Source organism: Orcinus orca, chromosome 17, assembly GCF_937001465.1.
Source record: "Orcinus orca chromosome 17, mOrcOrc1.1, whole genome shotgun sequence".
NCBI lineage: Eukaryota > Metazoa > Chordata > Mammalia > Artiodactyla > Delphinidae > Orcinus > Orcinus orca.
In genome coordinates this window covers 24,580,348-24,599,909 of record NC_064575.1, presented here as the reverse complement: position 1 = coordinate 24,599,909, position 19,562 = coordinate 24,580,348, and the positions used below count along the sequence as shown (strand labels likewise).

At 40.4% G+C, this 19,562-nt stretch overlaps 1 protein-coding gene and 1 long non-coding RNA gene across 3 annotated transcripts in view; both read right to left on the bottom strand.

Annotated features, from left to right (window-relative positions):
• Window positions 1-9,252, bottom strand: part of CHMP4C (charged multivesicular body protein 4C) — a 28,192-nt gene extending 18,940 nt beyond the window's left edge. Inside the window, exon 1 of the mRNA XM_004276165.3 lies at window positions 8,884-9,252. Within this exon, the coding sequence (XP_004276213.1) occupies window positions 8,884-9,073 (190 nt within the window). The 5' untranslated portion in view covers window positions 9,074-9,252. The remainder of the gene's footprint in view (window positions 1-8,883) is intronic.
• A 3,481-nt stretch (window positions 9,253-12,733) lies between these two features.
• Window positions 12,734-19,493, bottom strand: LOC117203786 (uncharacterized). Of its 2 annotated transcripts, XR_004486675.2 has the most exons (3): window positions 19,291-19,493; window positions 13,111-14,038; window positions 12,734-13,005 (listed from the first exon to the last, which is right to left on the bottom strand). It is a non-coding gene; the product is annotated as an uncharacterized LOC117203786 (long non-coding RNA). The 2 variants fall into 2 exon arrangements; XR_007472785.1 differs by having other exon boundaries at window positions 12,734-14,038.
• Window positions 19,494-19,562: the final 69 nt, after the last annotated feature.

Genomic DNA, 19,562 nt, shown 5'->3' with positions numbered 1-19,562 from the left:
TATGATGCACCAATAGTTCCAACTACTGTGCCCACGGCTTGTAGGTGCTCCTGAGAACCAACAAACTTTACCCCTAGAGCCCCCATTAGTTCCCACTGCTTATGATTCTATGATTATTCCCCAGAGATCCTATGACCAACAAATCTGGAGGAATACAAAAGAAAAAAAAATCTGGAGGAATACATAATTCTTATCCTCAAAGCAAGGTGACTATTACTAACTTAAATTCTTGAAGAAAGGTTTACTTTGACATTGGTGATGAACTCTATGTACTATTCTTTAGTTTTTCAAATGTAAGTGAGAGAAAAACACTCAACAAATATAATAGTTTACGTAAATATAGTTTACATGAATAAAAGTTGTCAAACTGCTCAAAAAATGATAAAACATAGGTTCTTGTGTATATGATCTTTGAAATATGTGTAAATTGGCTTAACATAATCATAACTTTTTTTTCTTGCTTCAGTCAACACAGTAGAAGTTCTGAGTTAGGATAATATCTTTGTTCAAACTCCAAGGTTACACTGACTTTCCTCTTACATGAATGAAATATACAAAAAGAATGGTAATATAAATAGCACTGCTCATTGAGAAAGGCCTGTTGAACAATGTTCCTGCTACAGCAAAGAAGACACACCCGTTATGACTGTGCAGCATATAGCACTCTGTGAAAGAACCAGAAAGATTCACTAAAAATTCATGTTCAAATAGAGAATGAAATGTCCAAAATGTTTGGTCGCACAATTTTATTTCTCTAACTTCATATGTAAGCCAAATATAAAAGTGTAAACTTTATTAATTTAAGCTCACTGGTTGACATTCAATTTTAAGTTTTTAAATAACTTCTAGTACAAGGATTCCCAAATTTTAACAGAGAATAATCAACTTTTCCTTTCCTATACTTTTAAAATCACCACTCCTCCTTGCTTGCCATTTTGGGTTTGTTTTGTTTGAGGGTAGCAATTACACTGTTGTTATTTAAGTCACTAGACTGCTAGATTGAGAAGAGGTGTTGGAGGCTGCACAGAGCAGATGATGGGCAGGGCTTTAGCTATTCCCCATTCTCTCACTGGAAATTCCCACAAGATAGAAACATTTGAGAAAAGGGCTTAGCAGTGGGCTGAGAGAGCCACTGGTCCAGGTTTAAGAGCTCTTACTGCTTTAAAGTATGACCATATAAACTTCGTACTAAGTCCTAAATATTTCCAATAAGTAATTCTCTATTAATACCACTTGTCTGAGGTAAGTAATTAAAATCTCTGGTACAAGAAAGTCAGTTACTCAGGAAATGGCTTATTATTTGCTTTATATTTATTCCAGACTCTTGTTTTGTTTTTTTTTTCCTTCACCTTCTGCAAATTTTTGAGCAATTGTGTATGTGTTAGAATTTCTATAAAATTATAGTCAGAAAAAGTAGGAGAAACTAAAATTACTGGTATATGCTATAAGTTCTGGATGTAGTTTGCTAAAGCAGAGGATTGAGAGTGTAGTTTTAAAAAATAAAACCTCAATATTATCTATATATTTTAAGTGATTGTGATAATTTTGTCCCTTAAGAGCACAAATAGATTCACGTGTACTTAAGCGTATTACAAAAATTGAATACCAAAATAGATTATTCATGCCCTTTCCAAAACTGACCCCCAAAGCAAAGCATCATAAACTATAAAACTCAGAATCAGATGTCTTGCCTTATAGGCATAGGCTAGAGTATTATGTGTTTTGAGGTTTTTTTTTTCTGTTATCTTGAAAATAAAATCTGATCTGAAATAAGTAGCCCTAAATACTGAGAAACATACTAGTAATACTAAGTACATCTGAGGACAGTTCACAGTAATCTCCTGTTGTAGTTTCTTGAAACTGCATAAATCATATGATTTTGGCATAACCCTGGTGTTAGTAGTAACTTTTCTACCTTATTCTATTTTATTGTGGCTGATTCAGTAAACTACAAAATAGCATAAATCAAGTAAAATTATATTTTTGCTGAATGTAAATATTTCCCAAAATATGGTGCTCTATTCCAGCTTTGTGTAATTTAAATGAAGAATAATAACAAATGAACGTTCCAATATTTATACTATAGCTTCAAATTCATGAAGGAAAAAAATAAACTGATGTAAAGTTATATAACACAAGAAACGGTCCCTATTACCCTCATAGAAGAAGCTACGGGTTAGCCAAAAAGTTTGCTCAGGTCTTTCCATGCCCGAATGAACTTGGCCAATCCAATATGATAGGTCAGCAAACTATCAAAATTTGTACCACAGATACTTGAAAGAATGATTCTAGAACAGATACACTCTATACTCTAGTTTCTGGGGAAGTAGAAAAGAAACCAGTGGTAACTAGAAGCCAATACGAGTTCACAAGGTGAAAATTTAGTTCAAAAACTAATCTCATGGGCTTCTTTTCTTTGGGTTACTGGATGATGACCAAAGAAAAAATGTGGACCACCCACTGGCCTTCTAACTTTATACATACCAAAATCACCCAGAAAGCTATGAGTACCAGAATTCTAAACCTTATCCCAGATCTCTTGAAACAGAATCTCCTGCTATGGCATCTTAAAAAGCTTTCCAGGTGAATCTGATGAAGTTAACACACTACCAGTTCATAAACCAGCATTGTGAACCAGAGGTGTGTGAATATAGTTTGGTTTTAGGAATGTAATTTGTAAGGTATACTGAGGCATTGTTAGGGAAAAGAGAAAAAAACTTAGAGAAATAAGATGGTGTGGGCTAGAGATAGAGGTCAGGTGTATTCATAGCTAGATGAATAACTAAACTCACTGAGTGCTGGGGTGTCAAACCGGTAATCATGCCTTAGCTGAATCTTACATGAAACATCATTGCTATCATGCAGAGGTGATCCTGGAATGAAGTCTCTAGTGATGTGTCATGAGCTTCTGTCCTTGGTTCTGTCTTATTCAATAAATTTTAATACTTGGACAGCAACAAAAAAGGCAGCTGAATAAATCTGTGACTGATTCAACCAAAAGAAATGGCTCATATATAAGCCAATGAAATTGGAATTTTAAAATCTTAATTTTAAGGCAACTGAAAATCAGATGATATTGAATAGAAATACATGTAAAACACGGAATGCAAGTTTAAAATATTGTTTTTAAAAGGGGGGGGGAGGGTAAATCTGGCTGGGATTTTTAATTCTTTCCAAGTCCAGTTGTAGACCCTTGCCAGGGCTCAGAGGGAAGTGGGAGGTATTAAGAAAGCGAGAAGTTTTAAAATTACAGTTTAAGTGAATAGGGCTCCCAGGAGTGGTCCAGACATTTTAGGTCCCCCCCAACCAGGGGGTAAAGCCTGATGGGAGCTCCCGAGGTGAGGGAGGAAGTTGAGGGTGGAGGTTGAGGAAGGGTCGCATTTCTATTGATCTGTCTTTTCCAGAAGAGAAATGGGCAGCTGACCTGAGAATAAGATCCAGGTATTGGATGCCCCAGGAATAAAAGTCTTTTCCCTGGCCCCAGAATACACAGAGTGTGGTACAACAATTGGATAATCAGAGGCAAACAGAACACTATTGTGATGCCTGGGTGTAATTTGAATACTGGGGGACTCTGGGACCCTGCACAACGATTGTGGAGTAATAGTACCCTATACACTTCCCTAAAGAAAACTAATTCCGGTGCCTAAGATGACTTGTCAGAAGCTCTGGGAGTGTTTCTTCACAATTAACACAGCGGGAGTATCTGTGTAACACATCCGGGTATCTGAGTGATGCCAGAGGAGAGGAGAAACAAGAGAACAGAATGGGGGAGGAAGAAAGGAGAGAAGAGATAGTGCCTCCCAGTTTAACAGCCCATTAAATAATACATACAGGTTCTCAAATTGCATCAGAATCATTGAGTTATTTGTTCAAAGTTCAGGTTTCTGAACTCTACACTCAACCCTAAATTAGAATTTTTAGGGGCGTCCTTCTGAGTATACACTTTAACCAGCATCCTCCAGGGCTTCTGATGCAGCTGATCTGAGGCCCACATTTTGAGAAATTCTATTAGGAAAAGAGGTCGCCAGGTAAGTGATATCTCCCAGGGGAACTTCCATCTGGGTCCTGCAGTCTGTGCCTGTCTTCTGTTACCTGAGCCATGCTTTTGCCCTCACTAGTTTGGCACTCAACCAGCTGATACCGATGTGGTTCTCTTTACCAATTTCTTCTGGTCTCCGGTGTCTGAGATTGCAGACTTCAGCTCTGTGACAACTATCATAAAAAGCCCAAAGAGATTCCAGCATTGAGCTAAACTAGTGGGACTGTGCCCACATCCTGACTCCAAGGAAGCCCCAAACTGCATCATGACTCTGAAAACAAATTCATCCTTGCCCCCAAACACCTCAGGGCTCCAAGTGAGCCAGCTATACACACAAGACTCTCTGCCTTGAGGTCTCATTTCACCAAACAGACCCCTGGCAAAGACGTTGAATGACCTCGGCTCCGAGTTGTCACTGGAATCCTGTGAAATGAAACTGAGGAGGGATTTTGGTCAAATTCACTTCCTCTCTGTCTCAACCTCTCACCTCTGTAAGTCCACTTCCCAACAGCCTGAGGCCTAGTGATAACTCCAGCCTGGATCCACCCCTTTTCACATAGTTACATATTTGGAGTTCTTGTTCTGCCTGGGAAAATGTAAGCAACAGGGCCACCACAAGAGTGAGGGGAGAGAGTAGAGCGGTACCGAGGGGGAAGATGTCAAGGGGCACTCACTCTCTGACTGACCTGCCCTGGTGAGCAAACCTCAGCACGGGAAGCGGTAACTGAGGAAGTGACAGAGGTGGGGTTGCAGAACAGGAGACTCAGGCAAGTGACTGCTGTCCTCAACTATGTGAAAGGTCTTCACATGACAGGTGGAGTAGATTTATTCCGTGTTATTCCAGAAGACAAATTGGAGCCAGTATGTGGATCTTACTAGGAAACTGATGTCAGCTTTAAAAAAATAAATGCTATGTTATCACAAAGGGTGATATATATAAAGTGCTGAATGGAGGGCTTGACACAGTAATGTCGTTAATCGTCAAACCTTTGAGGATCAACTTTATCACCACCATTATGCAGATGAAGAGACTGAGACTCAGGCCAAGTAAATGGTCTAAAGTCACACCGTTTCTAAGTGTCAGGACAGGGCCAGGAATCAAACCCAGGGCTATCTGCTTTGAAGCCCAGGCTCTTGACTACAACACTAAGTTACTTTCTAACAGATATTTACACATTGATGAAAACTGAATAGGGATATTACACTTATGCAAATCCCTGTGACCATCTCTTAATGATTTTATTTAAAAAAAAAAAAAAACTCATAAGGGAGGTTAGAACAGTGACCTCTAAGATGTTCCACCAACTAGTGTGGCAGGAGGGAGTTGCAATGTACTAAAATGTTGATACCTTCAGCTCCTGAGGCCTCCAGCCTGGGGTGTCCAGAGTCCTCGAGCTGCTGGTTATCCCAGTGACACATACAAACATTATCGGTGCCCATGGGTACCATGATATGAAAAGAGTTAGGAAGCACTTCAAGACTAAGAGACCTTGTATTTCTACCCCACTAACATTACCATGGATTTAGTTTTCTCATCCTTGACCCTGGCTACAGGGCAGAATCACCTGGGGGCACCTTTAAAAAATATTGATGTCCAAACCCCACCCCAGCCAATTAGATTAGAATCTATGCGGGCAGGATCCCGCAGGCATCAAGGTGACTTTCACATACAGCCAGGACTGAAAACTGCTCTAGATGACAGTGCTCAGCAAAAATAGAAAAAAAATAAGTGACGTATAAAAAAATCTGCTTTTCCACAAAGCAGATTACTAGCTTATATAAAGCAGGAGTTCTATCATAGTAATCTAAATAAACCGCACTAAAAAATGCCTGCTCTTCTCAAGTTTTTAACCAAATTATAAATCTTGCTTCAGTTGTTCCTCTTTTAGATCAACAGAGCCTTGATATCATGGCTGTTGCAAAACCAGTTTGGTGGTGCCCACTCAGGCTCTTTTTGGTAGATTATGGTAACTGCCAAAGAGGTTTGAAGTAAGAATTAGCTACCACTGCACAGCCTTGCTACAAGTTGCAATGAAAGCAAGTTTCAGACTCAGATCTGCAGATACACTTATTAAACAAACATACATTGGCCAAGCAGGCAAAAAACAGTTTCTCAACCTGTTTATGAGCTCACTGAAGTCCCAGCTCTATGTCCTTTTAGTCTAATACACCTTATACGAAAGGCTCACTGAACACAGACAGCGACCTACCCTGGCAGGGTGCTGTGCTCTGTGGGAGTTCAGACATCCACCTGAACCAAGGACTGGACACTACACTGATTTGATCAAGCCCCGGGTACCATCCTAACGTTGTTAGTTATACACCTAGTACATTCTTAACGCCTGTTCTTATGTGGGGAGCAAGGAAGTATCTCTAAACTATCTCAGCCAAACCACAGGTTTAGAATACCCACAATTTCACCAGGGAGATCCCATTTCTAACATTTATTATGCTAATTTAAGAGTTACTCATTTTACCAATAAAATCCATTTTTGACATTGAGAATGCTAACTGTCAAAACTTCTGTTGTAGAGAACTAGATCACGGAGGAATTTGTACTGGCTGGGAGTACGGTCCTTTCTGATATGATACTAGCTGGCCACTCAACTAGTATTCTTGACAGCATGTTAGCTGACTAACCACCTCTAGAAGTAAAACTTTAACTGCACATACATATGTCACTTTGATTAACAGGTAAATTACGGCCATTCTGACACTGACATTGTGTAGCACAAGACCCATTTAGTACTAAGTATATTTGGCCTTATTATGTGTGTGAAAATATTTCTTGGGGGCTAACGGAAAACAGTAACCATATGTATATGAAGTTATTTGGTTTATTTGGAAGATGCTGATATTGACAGCATTTCGAATGCATGGCCTGTGATTGGATTCTTTCCATAGTTTAGATTACAGATGGCCTCATGCTAACCAGACTCTTCCTACTTCCAGGGCCACTGTAGCATCAGGCTTGGGCTAACTCCAATGAAGTTCCCATGGATAAATGATGAAAAAGAAATAGCTTTTCTGAAACCAATTGATTATTTGCACTTGATACATCTCTAGCTACTCTGATTTAAGGAAGTTAGATTGATGTTCCCGATTGTGTTGCCTTTATTTATTTTTTTTTGGTGTCTTTATAAAGTCTACTTGTAGACACTTTATTTAGTGCATTGCCAACTCAAGAACGTTATATTATTTTACATTCTTTGCTTCTGAAAGCAAATCTATATTTCTACCACTTCATAGAAGCAGACGTTTCATTTTTCAGATTTTTTTAAGCCAGTATTTACCGAGCAACCACTGTAGATAAAGCTACATACAGATCCAAGTGGATAGCAAATCAAAAAAAAACACAAAAAAAACCTTTGACAGAGTACCTTGATGGGTACTCTAAGCAAATGGCAGAGTACCCATCAAACTGAAGAGGAAGGGCCCAGGAACAGAACAACAAATGGCTTTTTAGCAAGTCATATTGGCATAGTCTCTCTGTAGAGATTGCCATTTAATAACATCCCAAAATATTTCAGACACGAAGTAAAAATAGAAACCAGCACTTAACTCTAAAACAGCCTATAATGTGGACAAGAGTTACATGCAAGAGCAGAGGAAAATGAAACTTGACCTTTTTGTTGTTGGTAGTAAATGGGCACAAATGTCATTTTTATGGAAAGAGCAGGATTTTCAAGGTCGACTCCAGGAGACATGATTCCTTTCCTGTGTTAAACAATAGCAGGGTCATTTAGGGCAAACTGAATCTTCCCAAGGCTTCATTATGACTCAAGAAGCCCAACTTGAGGACGCAAGTTCAGGGTTTGGTGGTGAGCAGAGTCCTAAATTGCCACTTCTATTTCTGGGTCTGTCACTGAACTTGTGTTACAAGAGCAAATCACTTCAACTTCTTGCTGGGTTTTTATATGTGCCATGGGTGTTGTTTAGATCTATTCTCTGTGGAGAGAGCCATACACTGAAGAAACCAATTAACTCTGGCAAAGACCAAAAGGTTCAAGGTGCAAGGGGATCACCAAGAATCATTACTGACTTAAAGTCCTTTCCACGTGGCAAAAGCCAGTGATAGAATTAATATTTAATTCTCCGACATTACTTTTTTGGTATAATAGCTCAACTGCACAACAGCCAACTAAAGTCTTCAACAGCTGAGGAAAAGGGAAACCAGAACATACTAGAATATACTTCAATGGAGATTTACAAGCAAGTTAAAATGTGCGATTCAAAATACAAACACACGGCAGAAAAGTTGATATTTAGCATCGAAATCAGCAGGACTGGACCAGGGTGAGACAAGCCAGGAGCAAAATTTAAGGGGGCACCCAAAAAAGCAATAATCAAGATAAATAATATTTCAATGCAATATTTGTGAAATTCAAAATTAATGCCAAAAAAAATTCACGATGAACAAAACATCACATTTCAGAACGAATTTGAAATAAAGAAGGGCTGTGCAGAACACATAAGGGCCAGCTGCAACAGAAAAGAATCAATAATACCAATCCTGTTTTTATTTTAAATATTGATATTTTGTTCATTATGGATGCTTTTGTATCAACTCTGAGTTTTTAAAATATTGCATAAAAATATTGTTCATCTTGATTCCTGAGATATGTGATGCCTCCTTACATTTTGCCCTCTAGGACTGTGCTTTGCTCAGCTCTCTCTAACTCCGGGCCCCTGGGGGGTCATTACCAGTTTCTAGAAAGGCCATGGGAGCACACCTGGTGGCCTGGGGGACAGGTGCTGTGGGCCAGACCGGACTGTCCCCAAGGAAACGGCTGGAGGTAGGAGGGGGAGAGTTCACGCCTGGGGCCAGACCCCGAGCCTACCTCGTTTATTCTTCGTGCCGTGCTTCTTGGCCAGGCTGAGCTCTCTCTGGATTCGATTTTCCAGGTACTCTTGTTTCTTGCTCAGCATCTCTTCTGTCTCCCGAAGTCGAACCAGGGCTTCCTGGGAGCTGGGAGCAGCTCGGCTCTTGGAAGAGCCTCCCCCTTTAAAGAACTTGCCCAACTTGCTCATGGTTGTGGAGTTGAAGGGTGAGAGCGGTCCCGGGAGCGTCCCAGGGCTCCCCGGGACCGCGCCTGGGGAACAGGTTAGCGCTATCGGGCTCGGGTCTCGGAGGCCCAGACCCGGGAAGGCGGCGATCCTGGGAATCAACACGTCGTCGGGCTTGCCCAGGTGACACCCTCTCCTGGGCATTTCCTGGCCGCCGGCTGGGCCCCGCCCCGTCGCGCGGCAGGGGCGGGGAGGGCACCGGAGTCGGACGTGGCCGACCGGCGCCACCCGGCCCCCGGGGAGTTCAGGCGGAGAAAAGAGTTGAAAAGAGCGACCGGACTGCAGCTGAGTTGCTCTTTTATCTACGCTGGGCACGGACCCGGGGGTGAAGGACTAGTTTGTGCATGGCTCAGAGAAAAGCAAACCACTCTTCCAAGGGTCTTGGGCGGGGCATGAAAGCCTGTGTATAATAAGTGCGCTTTGCTGCCCTGGATGAACAAGATGCATAATTCCACATGTGTTTTTGTTTGTGATCGTGTGAGCACAGTGTCAGGTCTCTGTCCTTGGGAATAAGAATATTCAGGCGCGTTCATCTAAGTGTGCATGGTGTGTGTAGGAGTGTGGAGGGCAGCGGCTTGCAGGACATTTGTCTGCCACTGTGATGCAGGTGTGTGGGCAAGTAGTTCTTTCTCAGGACGGCTGGTCTGACTGGGCTTGTTGCCGCAGGTGTAGAATCTGGGCAGGTTGATGTGTGCCTGGCTGCCAGTTGGCATGGGTGGCTTCTAGATCATCCTTACATGGCTTGAGGTGACGAAAGACGGTGGTCATCTCTTTCCCTAATGTGAGGACTTCTGAGTGTGTTGATGGCTGCATTCAGTTCTGTAACTAGGCATCTGAAGCTTTCAGTACGATTGCTAGTGTACCAAAGCCTTTAATGGGGCGCCTGTGTTTGGATCTATGTCAAATACATTTACAGAGACACCTAAGTAACAAAAAGGAGACAACGTCTTAGGAAAAAGCAGCATTGTTTTGTTCATTCTCACTATCTCAGTCCCATCTAGTAGAGCTGTAACCAAAGAGTTTGGTTAAGATAAAGGGACCACAATAAATAATGATTATGGATGATGCAATTCAACTGAAAACCTGTACAGAGCATGCTGCGAAGAAGGGGAATATGGGATTGAGTCTATGCTCTAGTTTTCCAAGGCTAGTATGTACTCCACATAATACAGCCCTATTTGAGCAGCGTTACTCACCGTCATCAGAACCTATTTGTGATCATTAGCTAACTAACCACTGATTGTTAAAGGGGGAAAAAGCATCCATTACTATGACAGATACAGCTTGCTACTCAAGATCAATAACCCAATTTTGTCTGCCATCATATTTACCCAGAAGCATCAGGTTGATGCTTTCTATCATTTTATCCAACATTGGTAGAGCTAATGACAAAGAAATTGAATATTTTTATAGGAGGCTTACTGGTCTATATCTTACACACACAGACATGGGAACTTATCATTTCCCAATAACTATAGCCAGCCACCTCTTACCATTTCCTGCCTGGCCGTCCAAAGCACTTATGGCCTGTAACACCTATGTTGCTCTAATCTTGTATATAGTACACTATAATAAGGATTGTATTTTGTTATTATCTAAATATTTCATGAATCTGTTTTGGAACTTATTTTCATGCTTAGATTTAAAACTCGTTGAGAGTGGAGAAGTAGCACATATTCTGCTGGTCAGTTTAACCAACCTTTACTAAGAGTATTCTATACATAAGGTTCTGGGAATGCAAGTGTATTCTGCCCTCTAGGAGCTTACCTTATCGTGATAGTAGTAACAGATGCCATATTTTGAGCACCTATTATATGGCAAGCACACTACATGGATTATTAATAATCCCTACAACAACCACACAAGATAGGTATTGCTGTTTCTCTTTGACAGATGAAGAACCCATGGCTCAACTGGTAACTTAGCCAAGCTCACACAGGCAGTCAAAGTGTAGGAGATCTTTCTGTTTTAAAGCTTCTGGTCTTTCTACTGTTTACATGACCTTTCCCTCCTGTGTAGTTTGGTCCAGAGGAGAAACTCATAAAGTATTTATTTCATTAAATAACATGGGGGGTAAAGAGGCTGGTATGAGGCATCAGCTTTAAGGGATCCTACAAGCATTACTGAATTCATGGAGGAGTATGTTTAAATAAGAACCTGTCCGGTATAGAAAAACATTCCCTCTGGTTCACTAACCACTATTTTTTTGTTGAGAGAACATTGAACAAGTGGAACAAAGGGACTGAAATTTATAATGAGGAGTTGCTTGACCATCCATCTGTCCATGTTTTTATCCAACAGCTATTTATGGAGCATGTCTCTGTTCCAGGCATTTTGCTAGATGTTGGGGAGGTGATTAAAAACAAGATAAGGACATTTTACAGTTTAGAAGAGAAGACGGGAGCTAAGCAAATTATCTCACAAATAATGGACTTTTTAAGTTAAAGTTCTAATAAGTGCTATTGAGAACTTAGACATACAGAGACATGTAAGAACAAGTCGTAGAGAAAGCTGATCTTGCCCTAGGGGTCAAAAATGGTGGCTTGAAAAAGTGACATTTAAGCTGGAATTTGAATGATGAATAGAGGGTACCTAGGTATAGAGAAGGGAAATTGGTATTCCAGGGTAAGTAATCATTCATTCATTCATTTATTCATTCATTACGATTTTTTTCTGAATGCATACTATATACCCAGCACAGTTCTAGATGCTAGAGATTCAGCAGTGAGGAAAGAGAAACTGAAATCCATGCATTTTTTGGAGGCTACTTTCTAGTTAGGGAATGACAGACAAATAATTAAGAAAGTAATGTACTATATGGAAAAAATAAAGCAGGTCGTGTTAGAGAATGAACATTTTAGACAGTGTGTGCAAAAATCTCAAGTCTGAAGTATTAGGGTTTGAAAGAAGACCAGGGTATCTGGAGACAGAAGAGCAGAGTGCTGTGAGGTTGTCTTTAAAAGTAGGCTGAGTCCAGATCACATAGGGGCCACACGATGTGCTAAGGATCTTGTAGAGCAAATGAAAATCAGTAGGAAATTAGAACAAAGGAGTTAATCATTAATTTATAATTCAATGGAAAATCTGTTCTACTCAATTTGATGTGTAGCACTTTCAAAAACACATGTGGTGTGCAAAGCAAGCTACCTTTGAATTAAAAATAATTCCCTTCCATTAATATATAATCTCAATAGGGAAAAGATAATACTTGCAAACAAGCACACCATCCAAATATATATTAGTGTTCAATCCAGCAGTGGGATATAGAGAATAAATGTTTAAATCAATGATATAGAAGCTGAAAATAACACAGTAATCTTCATTCAATACTCATCTTACAAATGTGGTTTCATAAAGAGTTCTCAGCATCTAGTGTATTTTTCATTTTCTAATCTCAATTGATCTCAGTTAATAAGGAGGTTGTTGTTCAAAAGAATGATTTGTTCAGGATGATTTACCATGGTTAAGATGGCAAAGGAAATTGGAAATTTAAAGATCTGTTAAAAAGACCTAGATGTCAGGCTAATTGACACATTTTGGTTACCCCTTGAAATTACATCCATTTTTAGAATGCCAGATGAACTGTCCAAAAAAGAAGAATTACCCTTTAAACATACTGCAGAATCATCATCAAATAGTTATTTATTAAACAGCTCAACAAGCATGTACACATTCTTTCCATCAGCAGGTTTTTTGTTTGTTTCTTAGAACCAAATATTCATTGTATATAACACTCAATCACAATAATGACTACAAAAGCAGCCATTATGGAAAACAATAATTTTGCAAAAATAAAAGTTTTGTTACCCTAATTCATAATGAAGGTCTCTGGTACCCGTGACTGAGTTTTGCCTGCATAGCTCTTTATCCATGTTTTCTCATATCTCTGCCCATCCCTGATTAGAAGGAAATTAAAGAATTTAAGGGTTATCAGATTTGGCTGTAAAGTGTTTTCTACACCAGTCACTTAATGTATATAAAAGGAGATGTAACTCGTTTACCTCAACACCATCCTTACTGCATAGCCTTCCCAAAGTTGATTCTTAACGTCTTCATTTACCTCCAGAACTTCATTATACCCGAGTGCACTCACGTGAGATTTTGTACCTAATGGAGGAACATATAAATTATCTCCAATCCAGCTCCTTTCCCTCTCAGGTGATAACTGTAGCCTTCCTTTCACCCAAGCCCAAAACCTTGCAGTCATCCCTGACACCTCTCTTCTCTCACCCCACATCCAATCCATCAGCAAGCCCCACGTACAAAAACATGGCCACTCGCCACCACCAACACTGCTAACACGCTGCTCTGAGCCACTCTTAATCTCTCAGTTAAATACTGCAGTAGACTTCTGACTGACCTCCCTATGATCACCTTGATCTTGCTGCTGTCTCCCTACACAGCAGCCAGAGTGAGCCTGGCTCAGAACCTTCCATTGACTTCCCACCTCACTCCAATAAAAAGCCAAGATCTTCACAAACATCAAGCTCTGACATGAAGTGCTGCCAACCACACCCTCACTTCACCAGTGCCTCCATGTCCACACATCCTACCGTAACTGAAAATGGGGTCTGGCTACTCTCCCCTCAAAAGCCAATAAAGAGGCAAGGTTGGTCTGCTTTATTTTGGATGCCGGCAACCGGGCGGAGGGCGTACTCCTGTCCAAAGGCTGACTTCCCCCCACTGACAATCAGGGGGTAAGAGCTTTTATAGGTGAAGGGAGGGGGCTACATGCAGAAACAGCACAGTCAGCTCTGACAGTCATTTTGAAATTGGTCATCAGGGATCTGACCAGCGTCATCTTGTTTTAAGTACAGTTAATCTTCAGTTCCAGGGTTGGTTTGTTTCCATTTCTTGAAGGCAGTTCTCGGAATTGTGGCAGCTGATGTCATGGACACAGTCTGGTCATCATGTAGTTAACTTCTCCACCTGATGAGGGTTTCAATATTTGTAAGATAGCTCAAAGGATAGGGCTCAGAATATTATGTATAGCCCTGAGGAGGAACTAAAAGTCCTTGAATTTGCTTAATGACTAAACTATTATTATTTGGTCTCCTTCAGCTGTTTTCCTTTGTTTCCGTATTTTCTCACTTCTCTGATTAAACTTATTCTTTGGCTAACGTTTTTTCCACAGACAAAAGGCAGGCAGAGGACATGGGGAGCAAGGACCGTAGCGTCCTGCTCTGTTTCACTACCATTCCCCCCAGTCCAGTCTGCTCCAGCCACACTGGTCTTCCCTCTCCAGCTAGAATGCAACAGGCTCACTCTCACTGAAGAGCCTTTGCACTGGCTGCTCTGCCCAGAAACCAGACATCCATTTTGTTCACTCCTTCACCTTTTTTAGGACTTTATTTAAGTATCACTTTCTCACCCCACTCTGTTTAAAATTGCAACCCTCTCCCCTCACCCATCTACTCCTACAGAACCCTTATTCCCTTTCCCAACTTTATTTTTCTTCATAGCATTTACCACCATCTATCATGTGCTATCTTGGTCTTGTTATTCTGTCTATGTCTCTTGCCCCTCCCCACTAGAATGCTCCCCATGAGAAATGAGATTTTTATTTATTTCACTCACCATTATATTCCCAGTTCCTAGAACAGACCCTAGCACATCGTAGGCACTCTATCAATATTTGTTGAATAAATGAATGAATGAAGAAATACAACATAAGTGATAAAATATTCAAATGATGGTATAAAATACGAAAATATTTGGAAATGCATTTCCTAGATCTAGTCATCTTTGTCATGATTCTGATACAGAAGAGACACCTATACTTCTAAGTTTTAAGTCTGAAACCAGTTTGCAAAGGTTCTCAAAAAATCTCTGGCTGTCTTACCAGGGCAAAGGAAAAAACTTTGGACAGATGTTGCACCCAGCACTTTAGAAGGAAGAAATCACTTTCTCATATTAAAAATGTACTCTCTAGAAATGAATGCATATTTTAAAATATTTGATTCCTTTTCATTGGTGAGGATTTCAAGGAGCCGTGCTAATAGTAGCTGTTATTGCACATCCAAAAATCTTTTATAGTTAATTAATTATATGTGAATACCCAATTTGTCCCAAAACACAATTGAAGACATCATTTCAAAATACTTTTATGTATGTTTATCAGGACAACTAAAATTATTTTTCTAAAGAATAATTGCCTGTGAAAACTCCTTCTGAGACAAACCGTTGCTAAAAAAAGATGATACTTTCCAAAACGCAGACATGTAATGCACAAACATACACACACAGATGCACACATTGGCTGTTATAATAATAGTGGGGACAGTAGCTTTGATGATGGGTTTTTCTTTGTTCACACCCTTCCTCAACTCTACTGATTAAGCCCTAAACATTATAAAGGCTCTGAGTTTCACATAACACTGTTTTTTGTTCTTCACAATTCTGTTGCCTTCCTTTAAATGTGCCCAAGATTGCCTCTTTCACACTTGAAGTGCGGTACTCAGACCAAGCACAGTATCCCAGGTGTTTTTTTGTTTGTTTGTTTGTTTGTTTTGCGGTACGCGGGCCTCTCACTGTTGCGGCCTCTCCTGTTGCGGAGCACAGGCTCCGGACGCGCAGGCCCAGCAGCCACGGCTCACGGGCCCAGCCGCTCCGCGGCACGTGGGATCTTCCCGGACCGGGGCACGAACCCGCCTCCCCTAGCATCGGCAGGCAGACTCTCAACCACTGAGCCACCGCGGAAGCCCTCCCAGGTGTTTTTGACCAGTCAAGCAGAGTGAAACAAGCTACCACATCCATGTTCCTTGTTCTGAAGATTCTATTTTGATTAATACTGATTAAGATTATAAAGCTTCTGGTGCAGCTGAATGTCAATGTAGACTTGTTCATTCATTGATTCAGTGGACAGATATTTTTTGAGGCCTTACTATGTGTCAAGCACTGAACAATTCTAGGAAATATAAGAATGTATATTGGGGTAGGTAGAATAATTCCCCCCTCAAAGTTGTCCACATCCTAAACCCTGAAACCTGTAACTATGTCACCTTGTATGGCCAAAGGGACTTTGCAAGTGTTAGTAGTTAAGGATCTTGAGATGGGGAGAGTATCCTGAAATATCCAGGAGGGTCCAATGTAATCACAAGTGTCCTTAACAGAGGAAGGGCATAAGGGTCAGAGTAAGAGAAGGGAGAAGTGGAGAAGGACAGGAAAAGAGAGATATTGGAGGAGGACACATTGCTGGCCTTGAAGAAGGAGGAAAGGATCAGACAGGGAGGCAGGAGGTGAGTAATTTTTTTATAAGCCATTCAATGAAATGGGGATAATAATGGCATATATCTTAAAGTGTTGTGAAGATTAAATGATTCGTTTAAGTGCTTGGTACATAATAAAATAATCAAGAAATTTTAGCTGTTATTGTTAAGTTTGAATTTAGAATATTCAAGATTTGATTTCGAATATTGTATGCAAGATAAATTGATATTCAGGGTTATAACAAATTTACAGAAAGGTACATAAACATATAGAGACAGATTAACAAAGAGTTAATGAATATCTATTCATGAATATCACAAAGAGTTAGTGAATATCTATATAACCACAACCCAGGTCCCTGTTCTCATAGAGCTTACAGTTTAGAGGGAGAGAGAAACATTAATCAAATAATCATACAAACAAGTAGAAAATCGAGTCTGGGACAAATGCCTTGAAGGAGATACAAAGTGAATGTCATAATAGCAGGATTTGTCCTAGTCAGGAAGAACAAAGAAGAATTTCCTGAGGAAAAGATACTTGAGTCGACAGCTAAAAAAATAAAGCAGAACTTAACCAGATTGAATGGGAAAGGGAAGAGCATGCCAAATAGAAAGAACAGCAGTTGTGAAGCGATGGAGGCTCCGAGGAGCACCCATTATGAAGAGGCCTTTGAAAGATAAAGAGAGAGAGAAAGTTGGGTTGAGTCAAGATTTGAAAGACTTTAAATGCCAAGCAGAGTCATTCCTTCCTAGACCATGTGAGCTCCTTGAGGTTGGGTCTCAGTCAATTCTGTATCAAACCTAGAATAATATCTGATATATAATAGATGCTCAAAAGACTTCCTAAACTGACTTGAGTGCAGAATTTATTTTGTAGCTAATAGAAGCCACTGAAGATTTTTTTTGGTCAGGTACATTATAATCTTTCCTGGTTAGTGCTAGTAAGAAAAGTATGTAGCAGGTGCTACTTTAGCACGTGGCTGATGTCCTGGAGGACTGAATTTTGTCTGTGCATTCTGAAGCCTTTCCCAGGTGAAAGGTTAACAGAATTGCACTCTGAAGGTGGAATAAGAGTGAAACCTGTTTGCTAAACTGATCCAATGACAAGAATGAATGTGAGGGCACTTGTTAAAAACATAGCTTCCCAGGATCCATCCCAGACCCTCTAAATCAGACCCAGGGAAGATGTAAGTAGCTGTATTTATTAACAAGCACTTTACCTGATTGTTATTCTCAAGAAAGTTTGGAAAACTCTGGTATAGAAAACATTCAAAGGAAAAGGAAAGGCATGTGCCAAAGTATGAACATCTGAAAAAGCCAGAGGTATTTTATGGAAATGATTGGGAAGTAGGGAGATAAGGGGAAGCAGTTATTGCTGAGGCTGGAAACTGTGAAGAGCTTTACCAGTTAAGTTTGTCCCAACTAAGCTAAAAAATCTTGTGAATAATGGAGACCCAATGGAAGATCTTAGGGCAAGGAAGTTAGTTTTTTGGGAGGAAATTACTCAAGAAATTGAAGAGTACAGGTTTGAGAGACATTTCTGAGACATAATTGAGAGCGTTTAATGGCTACTTCCATGAGAGAAGTAAGAAAGGAGAGGTGGAAAATGAATCCAAGATTTCTAATGTGGCAGACTTCCCTTGTTAGAGAGGGGACGGTATGGTAAGAAAGCATTCCAGTTTAGAATTAGAAATATGGAACTAGAAACCTCCAGTTTGGGAGCAAGTCCTCAGGGCAGAGAATATGGTTATGGGATCATTGGAACCATGGGAATTTCATTTGAATGAGGATGCAAATTGATAAATGGACCAAGCACAAAATTACAGGGAAACAGGCATGTTTAAGTAGCACCTAGAGGAGAAATCAGCAAAGGAGACTAAACAGAGATGGAAGAGTTAGCAACTGTGATCTTGGCTATCTGAATCATTTAATGCTTCCTATACTCCCAAGCTAGTGAACTGAAAAAACATTTCCATTAAGATTGGACTCATAAATAAATATTTGCCACCTATCTAGAACATTTTAACAGTAAAATTCTAGAAAACCTGCCATTGGTTGATCCAATCATCTAAAAGAAACATACAAAATCTAGATAAGCCACTGATTCTTAAATTCAAGAACACCAGAAGTCTTTGATACTTGGATTTTAGTCCTGGCTCTTCCACTAATTTGGGCAAATTATTTAACTTCTATGAACCTGTCTTCTCATCTTCAAAAAAAAAAAAAAAAAAAGGCTGGGATAGCTAGATTTCTTCTGTTACTTCCAGTTTTAAAATCTAAATTTTCTCCAGAGACCCAAGCAAAGTCTGAGATGAAAATTTTAAATAGATTTATTCAAGAGCAAATCTTGAAGTAAGGATACCTATTTCCCAACCCCAACCTTTCCCTCTTTCTCAATGAATATTGATTGGGAAATATTTAAATTTATATAGGAGGCACTGGATATTTTTACAATTCCTCTCAGTACAGCTTTGATTGTCACTCATCCACTCTGAGTCGTGTCTTCTGTCACCTAAGTGGAATGGCATCCATTTGCACCCCACCTAGAAGAGTCTCTCCTTTCTCAGTATCTTTGGAGTGGCTTGTCAAGCACATGAAGTTCCCTACCTCCCTACATCCCAATGGAATCACCACAAGCTTTCTTCAGGACGTGTGTTAAATCAGTCTGTGCTCTCAACTGAGGGACCCTATGCGGCTCAGTGCACACTCAGGACTTCAAGAGCTAGAGACTTTTTTTTCCTACTAGATTGTAGAAAGTAAGGGCAGGGCAGAAAAAGAAACGTCTACTTTTTAAAAACCCTGACTCCTTTGCAAGGAGCATTTATATAATCAAGTAACACTGGTGTAGGACGAGTGAGGAATTGAACCAGGGTCGGTCTATTTCACTTGATTCCTGCAAATACTTGTGCCAAACTGTGCTTCCTAGAGTTATGGAGTTATGTTAATTCAAAAAAAAAAAAAAAAAAAAAAAACCCTTGCGAGGCCGTCCGGGACTCCGATTGCAGCACGGAGGAGGGAACGCACGCACGCAATCTTCCATAAAGGCAGTTGGATATTTTCCTAAGGACTGGGCGACAGGACTTCCGCCCGAGGGAAAACCGAACAGAGAAGCCACCTTTTCCTCCTGCCGCCTCACTAGGCGACCCAGATAGCAAACATTCAGAACTTAGGGCACTAGGATCAGCCCGATCGCATTCAGTACGAGCCCCGCCCCCACCTGCGGACTCCGCCCCTGGGCCCACCCC